The sequence below is a fragment of the Macrotis lagotis genome, chromosome 7 (genome assembly GCF_037893015.1).
Source record: "Macrotis lagotis isolate mMagLag1 chromosome 7, bilby.v1.9.chrom.fasta, whole genome shotgun sequence".
NCBI classification, from domain to species: Eukaryota; Metazoa; Chordata; class Mammalia; order Peramelemorphia; family Peramelidae; genus Macrotis; species Macrotis lagotis.
In genome coordinates, this window is record NC_133664.1 from 138,069,479 (window position 1) to 138,081,497 (window position 12,019).

General features: G+C 38.5%; 1 protein-coding gene across 3 annotated transcripts in view; it reads right to left on the reverse strand.

Moving 5' to 3' along the window:
• Positions 1 to 9,351: 9,351 nt before the first annotated feature.
• Positions 9,352 to 12,019, reverse strand: part of ST7 (suppression of tumorigenicity 7) — a 304,640-nt gene continuing 301,972 nt past the window's right edge. For 2 of the 3 annotated variants that reach the window (XM_074193849.1, XM_074193851.1), the window contains exon 15: positions 9,353 to 9,971. In XM_074193849.1, the coding sequence (XP_074049950.1) occupies positions 9,876 to 9,971 (96 nt within the window). In that variant the 3' untranslated portion in view covers positions 9,353 to 9,875. Of the gene's footprint in view, positions 9,972 to 12,019 lie in introns of all 3 variants that reach the window. The other variant, XM_074193850.1, reaches the window with a different exon arrangement.

Consider the following 12,019-nt stretch of genomic DNA (forward strand, 5'->3'; position numbering starts at 1 on the left):
CCCATAGCCTAGCACATAGCCAATACTCAATGAAATTTGCAATGAACTGTCAGTAATACCGGTGAGTTCTCATTCATACTCTTGATTGGCCCCTTTTCCCTTTCTTTATGCTTGCCTCTATTCATGTCTTCCCAGATAGCTGCTGATTTCTAGCCCTTTTCAATATCAAGATAACACAAGTTTACAGTTATTCTAGATAATAAAGGTTATTTACCGATTGTGCAAATCTTTTACCCACTCCTCAACAGAGTCAAATTAGGAAACCAAAATGCCATATGAAGTGATGGAAGGAATCTTTCAGGGAGCACGAAGAGGCATGGAAGAAAGTGAGCCAACTCTCTTAGGGTAGGCTTATGGCAGTCCATATTTAATGGTAAATTGTAACTGTGGAGTCAGAGTTATTCATAAATGTATACTCAGGGGTGTAAAGAGTTATAATATATGAACTGACTTTGGAGTAATATGTAATATGCTTAATGTAACATTGCAACCCGGGGAGCTATTTTTTTAAAGAATAAAACAACTGGGGAGTGTAAATATCATTAATACAGAATGAGTGACATGGAAGTTCTCAATGAACAGGGGATTTTCTCACTCTGACAGACTCCAATTGCAAGGGGACTTTGCTGCTAGTCACTCATATTTTTAAAAAATTCATTTAAGTTGGAATTCATTTGAAATAAGACCTACTGGGATTGGGGGTGGTAGAGGCTCTTGAAATATAGCTCTCACTTTGGTTAGGACCCCCAGAGAGAAGCAGCCATTGGTCACCAAGGCAAACTGGAGGAAGTAAAATGAGTCCACTTGCTCTTTCAGATGATGCCATTGGTTTTTGTAGGAATTGCTCAGATCACTCAAATGCAAACAAATATTGAATTGCTTATTGTTTAAATTGACAGTTGCTCCAATTTCTCTTATTTCTCTGTGGTCTTGGATATAGGTGTCTAGTAAAAGTTCTGAGTTTAGACCTGAGTCACCACTAGGGTGATGAAGTTCTAGAACCTTAAAGAATCCAGAATTGATATCTTAATTCAACATTTGGGTCTGTCTGCACATTCTAGACCCTGGTCAACTCAGTGGGGTCCTCTTGGTCCAGGACTTCTACTAGATATTCATAGCCAAACCAAAGAGAACAGAGTAGCTATCTTAATTTGAATAATAACCATTGCATACCTGTTTGTATTTGAATTTTTTTTACGATTTGCAAGGCAATAGGGTTAAGTGGCTTGCCCAAGACCACACAGCTAGGTAATTATTAAGAGTCTGAGGCTGGATTTGAACTCAGGTACTCCTGACTCCAGGGCCAGTGCTCTATCCACTGCACCACCTAGCTGCCCCATGCATTTGAATTTTAAGGATGGAAGAAGAATCATTCAATCTGTTGTTCCAAAAAAGTTGATCCAGAAAAGGAGCACCACAGAGTAATGCAACTCTGACCAATGGCATTTGTGGTTTTATTTTCTTTTGGGGGTGGCACACTATTAATTGTCCAGATTGGGTGAACCAAACATTCTGTGACACCACAAACAACTTAGTTGTGGGACAGGTGATTATTATTCTTCTTTTTCTCCCATATTTAGGTAATGAGAATACGAGAAACCAATACAGCCTTGGACTCCTTAGAGGGATTCTTGGACTTGGCCAATTTCCTTGATATTATCACCTCTTATGACCTTGAGAGCATCAACTTTAGATAAGACTTCATCATCTCAAGTAGCTTCTTCATCTCTGAGCATGACCATACCTTTTTCTCGAATATTTTATAGATGTTTTCTTCCATATATCCAGGGATAAATCCAGGTTTTCTTTTGGTCATATGATTCAGGATTTAAAACATCCTCTCTATTCAGTTGGTTCACCCTTATGTTCTACCTCAATAATGCTTCTTGCCATGATTCAGATTCACTGGCTCATAGATCTACAGCAAAAAAAAAAAGGCAGATTTTCAGTTCACCTAGTCCTAGCCTCATATTTACTAGACCTAAAGCTAGGAGAGGTCACACAGATAGGAAATGGTGGAGATAAGAATTAATCTCCAGGGTAGTGAGGTGATACAATGGATAGAATGCTGGCTCATCTTCCCAAGTTCAAATCTGTCCTCATATACTCACTCACAGTATGACCCTGGGCAAGTCACTCAGCCCTGTTTGCCTCAGTTATCTCACTGTAATATGAGCTAGAAAAGGAAATGGAAAACTACTCCAAGTATCTTTGCCAAGAAAATTCCAAATGGGGTCAAAAAGAGTTGGACATGATTGAAAGGATGACTGAACACTGACCTCTGACCCAAACCAGTATTCTTTCCATGGTACCTCATGACTCAACAGAGTTCATTTAGCTGATACCAGTTGAATAATGACCACTACTAATTGTCATATAGTGTTTTGAGATTCGCAAAGCATTTTATAACAACCCTTGTTGGAGAGAGGCTGTTATTAATCCAATTTTACACATGAGGAAACTATGTGTGTTTTTGTGTACGTGTGTGTGTGTGTGTGTGTGTGTGTGTGTGCGTGTGTGTGTGTGTGTGTGTATGATAACGTCTGGAGGAAAGCAGCTAAGATAGTTAATTGTGGAAGAAAAAGTGCAATGTAAATTAAAAATTATAGTACTGCCAGGATAATGGAACAAGGAAATTGTATCACATAGGGAAATCATGTTTTTAGCTATTATCAGCTAAACCAGAAAGGTTATATTAGCTTTCTCTCTTAGATAGCAAAACAAGTTGGTTTTGACCTGGATCCATCATATCATATGCACAGGAAACAATGTGGAAATTCCCTCCACCTAAAGATTGTCAGTCAATGGCCATTTATTGAGCACCTAATATACTTCAGACTCTGGAATAAGTAATAGGAATACCAAGAAAGGTAAAAAAATAAATTCCTCCTTTCAGTGAGCTCACAGTTTACTGGAAACAACTTTAAAAACTGTATATAAGATAAATTGAAAGCAATCAATAGAGAGATGGCATTAGAATGAAGAGGGATTAGGAAGGGGTCTTGTAGAAGGTTGTATTTTATTTGGGACAGTATGGAAACCTGGAGACTAGGATGAGGAGGGACAGCATTGTAGGCTGGGAAGAAGACAGTGAAAATTTCTGGTTTGGGGGGGAGGTGAAATGTCTTGTTTAAGGAAAAACAGGGAGGCCAGTGTCACTGGGTTGTAGAGTATATGGAAAGAGAGGTTCTGGAATGATGTATTAGGTATATGAAGATTGGAAAGGGGGAGAGGCCAGATTATGGAGGGACTGAAAACCAAACAGAGGATGTTATATTTTATTTTGAAGGTGATAGAAGCTGCTGAAGTTGAGTATGGTGGTGACCTCTGTAACATAGGGGTCTTTTTTAGGTTTTTGCAAGGCAAATGGGGTTAAGTGGCTTGCCCAAGGTCACACAGCTAGGTAATTATTAAGTGTCTGAGACTGGATTTGAACCCAGGTACTCCTGACTCCAGGGCTGGTGCTTTATCCACTATGCCACCTAGCCACCCCTGTAACATAGTTTTAATGTTTGGGTCACATAAGGGTTAAGTGGCTTTACCCAGGTGGTCTGTCCAAGGCAGAAATCCAACCAAAGACTTATCATATTGTTTTACATTAAAAGAGATAAAATAAAAATACTTTGCTTCCAAAGTATTACCAACTGCCATTGACTCCTGGCCCATGAAAGATACTCACTCTGCTCTGTCATTTCCCCACCTCTGAGATGTGGAAAAGGGCATGAGACATCAAGTGGAAGGGTCCAGGTTCAAATCCTATTGCTACTATTTATTGCTTGGGTGACCTTAAGCAAGTTACAGGACCTCTCTGAGCATCAGCTAACACTTCTGTAAAAGGAAGAATGTTGGACTGGATGACCTCTGAAGTCTGAAGTCTTCAACTTCCAGCTCTAAAGCTTGGGTCCTATGGGCTCCATTTAGTTTTTAAACTGTTTTTAACTTCTTCCTTCTCACTAACTTTTCTATAATTTGTTACTTACCCTTCTCCTGGCCTTTTCTCACCTTTGGAAAGGATCACTCTAGACTTTGTTGGTGTTGTGCAGTCATTCAGCTATGTCCATATGGAGATACTGGAATAGTTTGTTTCCTACTCCAATAGATTAAGATAGAGATTAAGTGACTTGCCCAAGGTCACATAACTAGTAAATTCTGAAGCAGATTTGAACTCAGGTTTTCCTGACTACAAGCTCAGTGCTCTATCGACTGCGTTATTTAGCTACTTTCCATTCTAGCCTGTTAATTCCAAATATTTCTGCTCAATACATGTCTTTTCCCTCTTCCTGATCATCTACTATATTTTATCTTAACATTAAATAATTATCATGGCTTGGAAATCCATTAGAATGAGGTATATCAGCGTGGCTAGGTGGCGCAGTGGATAAAGCACTGGCCCCAGAGTCAGGAGTACCTGGGTTCAAATCCGGTCTCAGATACTTAATAATTACCTAGCTGTGTGGTCTTGGGCAAGCCACTTAACCCCATTTGCCTTGCAAAAAAAAAAGAATGAGGTGTATCAAGAAACAAATATAAAGAAGGACAAAGGATATGAGTAAGAAGGAACGACCCTCTTTGGTCTCTTTTGGTCCTAGAAGCATGGAATATTATCACTAGACAGAACCTCAGCATCCTTTGAGTTCCACCCACCTGAATTGTAAGCTCAAAAAGTCTTTCTCTGATGTCCCTGATAGACATCTTCCAGGGATAGGGGCTGTTTTCCAGTTCATCTTCACTTCTGTCTACCTTCAGCTTTCCCAGTAAAGCTGAAGACACAAATAAACCTTTTGCAAAAATTCTTCATCCAGAGCTATCAACATCTTCTTTTTATTTCAATTCCCAACAGGGTCCAAGTTGTTCACTCATGAACTGAAGCCAAATATACATATGCAATAGCCTTTAAAATCCTTGGATTCTTCCCCCCTTAGCCTTTCCAGAGAGGTCCAAGAAGTATGGAACTCACTTGAAATTCTTACTTTAATATCAAACTCACTTTCAAGATTCAGCAATGCATAAGTATAGATTTTATTTTTGTATTTTTTTACTTAGCAAACTCAAGTTCAGGGAAGAAGGCAAGAGAGGAAAGGGGGATGCAGGAACTTGGGAATCATTTAATTTTACAACCTGTTCCTGAACCTTTACATCCGAGCCAAAAGATTATTTTTAAGGAATAGAAGTAACACACTGAAAATATCTCATTTGATCCTCAAAGTTATTCTAAAAGGAAAGTGCTATTATTACTGCCATTTTTTTCAGATAAGAAAACTGAGGCAATCTGAAGTTAAGTGATTTGTCCAGGGTCACACACCTAGCAAGTATGAGACTGGATTTGAATTTGCATCTTCTGGACTCCAGATTCATTGTGCTATGGGGGTCTTTTCAAATACTTCCTGCACCCCCATGCCCCAGTGCTTTTGGTGTGTAAAGAGTAACAAACAGCATCTTCAATCCAGGTGCTTGATATTTTCATTAGTATTGTCTTCAGAAGCAAATTAAAAAGAAACCTGTCAAAAAGAAACATCAACATTAATTATCCAGCATATTCTTGATAGCCTGCTAGGTGGTGCAATGTACAGAGCATTGGACCTGGATTCAGGAATACCTGAGTTCAAATTCTACCTCAAATAATTACTAGCTTTGTGACTTTGGGCAACTCATTTAACCTCTCTGTGCCTCAGTTTCCTCCTTTGTAAAATGGGGTTAAGGACTGTAGTCTCTACCTCTCTGAGTGGTTATTGATGATCAAAGGAGATGACACAAATGCTTTGCGAACCATTAAGTTAAATGTAAATAAATGCTGACTGGGGGTGGAAAAGGTATGTTTTGATACCACCACCACCATGTCCTTCTCTATGGCAAATCCCTTCTTTCATCTATGTCCTTGATTTCAACTCCTCCAGTCTTTACTATAGTAGTCTCATGGACTCCTTTACCTTCCTCACCCATCTCCCACTGTCTGATTCCTTTTTATCTTATTCCTTTTAATCACTACTAAAAATTGCTCTCTCATTGTTCTTTTAATTACTAAATGCTACAGCCTCTATTTAGGTTTTATCCTTCTGGTTCTTCTTCAGCATCTACAAGGTTTACCTTTACCTTATTGAAAATCCTTTCTTGACTTTCATATCATTTCCTTACCCTACATTCTTCTGCTTCTTGGATTGCTTTCTAATTACTTTCTTTTCCTCCTAAGTTTATCCATTCCCTAAGTCACTTTCACTTCTATCCCTCTACATTTTCCTTAAAAAGACTTCTAAATCAACATCTCCCAACACTTAAGACTCCAAATCTACTTCATCTCTTCATATACTTCTCAAGTCCTCATTTCTTTTCATTGGCGCCACCATCGTCCCGTTTCCAGGTTTGAAACTTGGACATCGAAATTGCTTGGCTTCTCCCTTTCCCACACTTCTCCCCTCCAAGCTGCCTGTTATAAAGCCTTGTTGATTCTCCCTCATGTCTCTCAAATTCAGTTCTCTTCCATTCTGATCTCAAACGAGGCACTTATTCCTGGAATGACCTTCTAACCAATGGACTTGCTTCTAATTCTTATCCCCTAGTGTATATATTCTAGTGCAAGATTAGCAAATTCAGGTTCTGAAAGTAGACTTCTGACAACAAAGGTTCTTTACTGTCACAGAGGAATCCATTCTACACATTGTTGAAAATAATCATTTAGTTTTACTTAAAGATCTCCAGCAATAGGAAACTGCTTACCTCCTGAGGCACCCCATTCTCTCTCTCTCTCTCTCTCTCTCTCTCTCTCTCTCTCTCTCTCTCTCTCTCTCTCTCTCTCTCTCTTTGGATAACTGATTGTTGAGGGTCTTTCCTTCCTCTGGAATGCCTTTCTACAACTTATATTTCTCCTTTCTTTACTCTCTGGATTTGAGCAAAATTTTTAATTACTCCTCCATACAACAGAGCTTTACACTTTTGTTATTGTTTAGTTGTTTCAATCTGTGACCCCATTTGGAGTTTTCTTGACTGAGATACAGGAGTGGTTTGCCATTTCCTTCTCTAGATCATTTTACAGATGAGGACAATGAAGCAAAGAAGGTCAAGTGACTTGCCCAAGGTCTGAGGCTACATTTGAACACATAAAAATGACATTCCTGAATTCAGGTTTGGCACTCTACCCATTGTGACATCTAGCTGCCTAATTTTTATTTACTTGAAGACAAATGTCTTATCTCTTTACCCTTGAAATTTTTTTTCCTCTAGTACAAATATCCCTGGTTTCCTTCAATCAATCCTCACATTAGATGAATTTTTTTCAAATTTAGTTTTTAGTTTTATCTATTTAATTTATTTATATTAATTAATTAATTAATCTAATTATTTAATCTATGGAATAGGAAGAAAGAAATGTATATATGATTTCTCAATGGTGTTTTATTAGTGATAAAACCTTACTAAGTGATAAAAACTTACTAAGTTCATGAAATGTATAAACCTGCTGCCAAAATGAAATTTTGATGTGTAATTTGCAGCTCATAGTTATTGTCTCCTAGCTCTGCTCCTGATTTCTTGCTTAACAATTGACTTCTCTACTCTGTAAACTGAGGAAGTGGCATCCCAAGATCTCTAGAACTTTCCAACTCTATGCCCTTCCTTTGGGCCTGGTAACTTGAACCCATTGAGGACAGGGTGGATCTGTTTATTCTTTTTGTTCTATTCTTTCTAGTCTGAAGATGATTTTCCTTGGAAAACACTGACAGACAGACAGAGAGACAGACACACATGCTAGACCTGATCAATTGAAAAAATAAATTTTCTCTGAAACAGTCTTAGCTATCTTTAATATTGAAAGGTTAAGTGATTTTTCTCAGGATGTTTTGGTTTGGAGACCTGCTCTCTTTTACACTGCCATTATCTACCCTTATTTACACCTATATTACAATATATATTAATAAATAAATTAAAATTATAATAAATTAAAATGTGAATTAATTCCCTACATCCTTGTTGTGATTAGATGAGAATTTCACTCAATATCATTCCATCTCTCTTGAGCCAATATCCCTTCTTAAAAATCTTGGTGGCTTTCCACTGTCTACTATAATTAGCTCTAAATTGCTAAGTTGGGATTTAAGGCCCTTCCATCACTTTGTTCCTGTCTTATTGACCACCACTCTCATGCCCATATTGCATCCCTAGTCAAATCGACTTGTTCACTATATCCCACATAATTATGTCTCCCTCTAGTCATAATCCTTTCCTAAATCTCTCCAGTAGGAAGAAACCTCACCTTCCTCCAAACTCACCTGGCATATTTTGTTTTTCATAGTACTTATTACATGGTATACATATTTTCTTCCCTTCTAGACTGTAGGTTTTATAAGAGAAACCACATCCTACTTCTCTCTGTTACACATCTCCCACAGAGAGATATGGAGATATTCATTCCATGTTGATGGTATGTATGAGTGACCCTCTCCCCTGTAGATCTTACCTGTGAAAGTGGTTCTGTTTCCCTTGGATGCAGGTGTGCACTGAATAACCAGGGAAAATGGTGAAGTCAAAAAAGATTGTGTGATACTTTCTATTGTTTACTTCAAACGATTTCTAGATAAGTAGGAACCTTTATTAACACTGAAATTGTGAGGGGGGAAAAGTCATGAAAGAATGACTTCTTAAGAACTACTCTTTACTGTTCTAAATGTGTAAACGCAGGTGTCTTTCTCAAGTGATGATGGTTGTAGGTTCTTCTCCTTTTTCCACAAAGTGAAATCCTTGAGTGGCCACGTATAACTTGGAGATACTCAGACTTCTTTCATCCAGATGTCACCAAACAATTATTGTCATCTTAAAATTCAGCCATTAGTCAAAAGGAGTAAATGAATAAAGGTGCCAATATTGGTACAATGCTCCTGTTCCAAAAACAAGCCATTATGATTCTAGTTCAGGTGTAAAAAAACAGAACATTAGATTATCATCAGTGGTCCTGCTTCTGTAATTTCTATCTGTGTGATCCTGAGCAAATAGCAAGGCATTTGATCTCTATGAACATCTTGGAAAAGGAGGAAGGGGAAGAGATGTTGAACTAGTTGGCTTCTAAAGTCCCTTCCAGTTGCATATTTATGATTTTATCATTCATTTCTATATCACAAAGATTTTTCAAATGAGTCTATATAAGTGAAATGATCTTGAAACAATCACACTAGATATCCTCAAAAGTGTATGCTCAGTGATGATTTCCTTCCATCTTTCTGGCACACTCAATATCTATGAGGACAGTCAATTTTGAGATAAGAGAAATTCTAAATTTTCTATTTTTTAAAAATTGTTAATTGTGTTTCAGCATAGTTTCTTTGTATATTTTATTAATTTAAAAACTTTATTCAGAGAAGAGATTCATTAACTGTGGCAATGTAGTCTAATGACACACAAAAGGCTATGTGTTCCTGACTTAGGTGATGGCTCAATTTTCTAGGCCACAGATTGTTAGGCGGTCTTATCTTCTATTACCAATGATGCTACATTTAGAATCTGAAGCTACACGGGCTGTTTTCCCATGGAGGTGCCAAAGTTCTTCTGACACCAAAAGCTACAAGACATTTGAAGACTTAGTAAGAAACAATTGGTTGCTGCAATACACAAAAGTTTATTTTTGAGATTTTTTTTTTATCTTTTCTGAAGGCAAAATATAATAGAACTGAACATCCATGTATTTTGTACAACAAAAACTTTTTTTTTAATATGAGAACAGACAATCCATGAAGAATTTTTTTAAAGTCTTAGAACGGCTTCCCTTTAAAAAAAATCATGCTTTCTCGCGGTCAACAAGGAGTCGGCATGGAAGATATCATGGCAGTCGGGTCGATGCTGGGGATGGGGGGGACAGAGAGGTGAGGGGAGGCGGGGATGGGAGGGTGTGTCCCTTAGATCCTTGTCAGCTGGTGCCACAGACTGGATGGCAGGATACTTTCTACCTTCTCCATGACGAAATTTAAAGGGGCAAACAAAGTGCTGAGGAACTGCAAAGAAACCAGAGAGACATGAGAGTCAGAAGACAAAACCTCACCCAAGAGGACGACACACATCTGAACCTGCACTGTACTCTGCCTTCGCGACGGGGCAGCTCCCAAGAGAAGCAGAATTTATTTATAGGGAATAGAAAACATGGGGTGGAGAGCTGGAAGAAGGAACCTCGCTAATCAGTATATACTTTATCCAAGTTTAGTAACTCTCCCAGAGTTTCCCAGATAGTCAGTATTAGAGGCCTCCTACTTGGTGGAGCCAGGATTCAAACCCAGGCCCTCTGACCACAAATCTGGCCCAAGTCTGGGGGGGGCACAACTTGCATTCCAACACTTTGTCTCAGCTGGGTGGATGGACAAGGGCCCTCTCTGTTCCCCGGGTGTCCCTTGTTCTGTAGTTCTGACAAGTCTGTGAGGCAGCCAGGGCTAGCATCCAAAGTGAATGGCCTGAGGACCCCTGGCCAGTCGTAGCTGGGACTAACAACAGGCCTTCTGCATCCTCCCTGCCTGGAGTGAACTCTGCTGAATACATCAAGGCTCTGGGATTTCACGGATGTGGACATTCCCTCCTCTGACGCAGATGGCAAGCCTACGTATGAGAGCAAGGTTTATCCCACTCTGACCGTTCTGCTAATGAGCCTTTCTGAATGGAGTGAGGCCAGTCCCCAGACAACAGGAACCTGGTCCTGGATCGGACTAGTGGTCAGAACCCTTCTCATGCAGGCAGCACATGCCAAGAACTAAGGGTCACCATTAACCACAGCAATATGTAAATAAACTTTCTTTGTTCCTAAATTCTTCTGGGTCAGAGAGGGTCTTTTAAGTGAATTCCTTTACATTAGCTCAAATCCTTAAAGCCTTTAGCCGGCCACATTTTTTCAGCAAGAATATAACTATTGAGGCAGCTAGATGGCACAGTGGATAGAGCACCGGCCCTGGAGTCAAGAGGACTGGAGTTCAAATGCAGCCTTGGACACTTAATTATTACCTAGCTGTGTGACCTTGGGCAAGTCACTTAAGCCCACTGCCTTGCAAAATCCAAATATATATTTATATATACACATACATATATATATGAAAAAATGAAGGACAAACATTATTATTATTATTGTAATGAACAGACTTATAGCTATCACATGATATATATGGTATTTTTCCTTTGTATAATTAAAGATTTTGTTTCTAAAATGTGATGAAAGAAAAACAAAAACAAAAGTTGATCCTAAAGCATAATGAAATACTTGGGATCAAATGCTGGCTTTGTCACTTACTTTCTGAACAACTTGCTTTATCTTTCTGGCCTCAGTTTCCTAACATGTAAAATAAGAAGGTTAGCATAGATGACCTCTAAGGTCCCTTTGAGCTGTCAACTAAAAAAATTTTTAAAAAAGATCTAAGGGTCACAAAACTCTATGATGAATGGCTCTGGAGAGCTCTTGTGGAGGTCACTCTATTATGGGATTGAAAACAAAATAAAACAAAACACCAAACAATTAAGTGCATTTTTGTCCCCTTCCACCTTACTAATAAACTCCATGTCCCCTTAAAAAATAAACTTTTTTGTCTTTCTTGTTATAAAATCAAGAATTTATGTTTGAAAGAGGAAAGTTCATATTATATTTTAGATTTGATCTACCAACTCTATTTTAAACTGTTTCTAATCTGCCAAACCAACACCTGCCAGAAAATCAGACCTAATCTACAGAGGGAAAAATAGTGGTATTTAGCTTTGTCAGAGATATAACCTATGTCTCTTGGGGGGAGCCATGCTGTTGCTTGCCCAGTCATCCATATATACCACAATTGCCTCTACCTCCTTACTTCTATCCATAACTTAGTATTAACATCTCATAACTACATAGAGAAGAACAAATCAGGGCAGAATACATGATAAGATTTAAATAAAACATTTGATAGCCTAGGTAAATATATTTAGCTCATTTCTATTTGGGTCTGCAAGTTTTGAGGGTTTAGCAGAAAAGCATAGTGAACATATGAGGCTTCTGATAGTCATGTACTCTGCTGAAATTCAACATTTAAGTGCC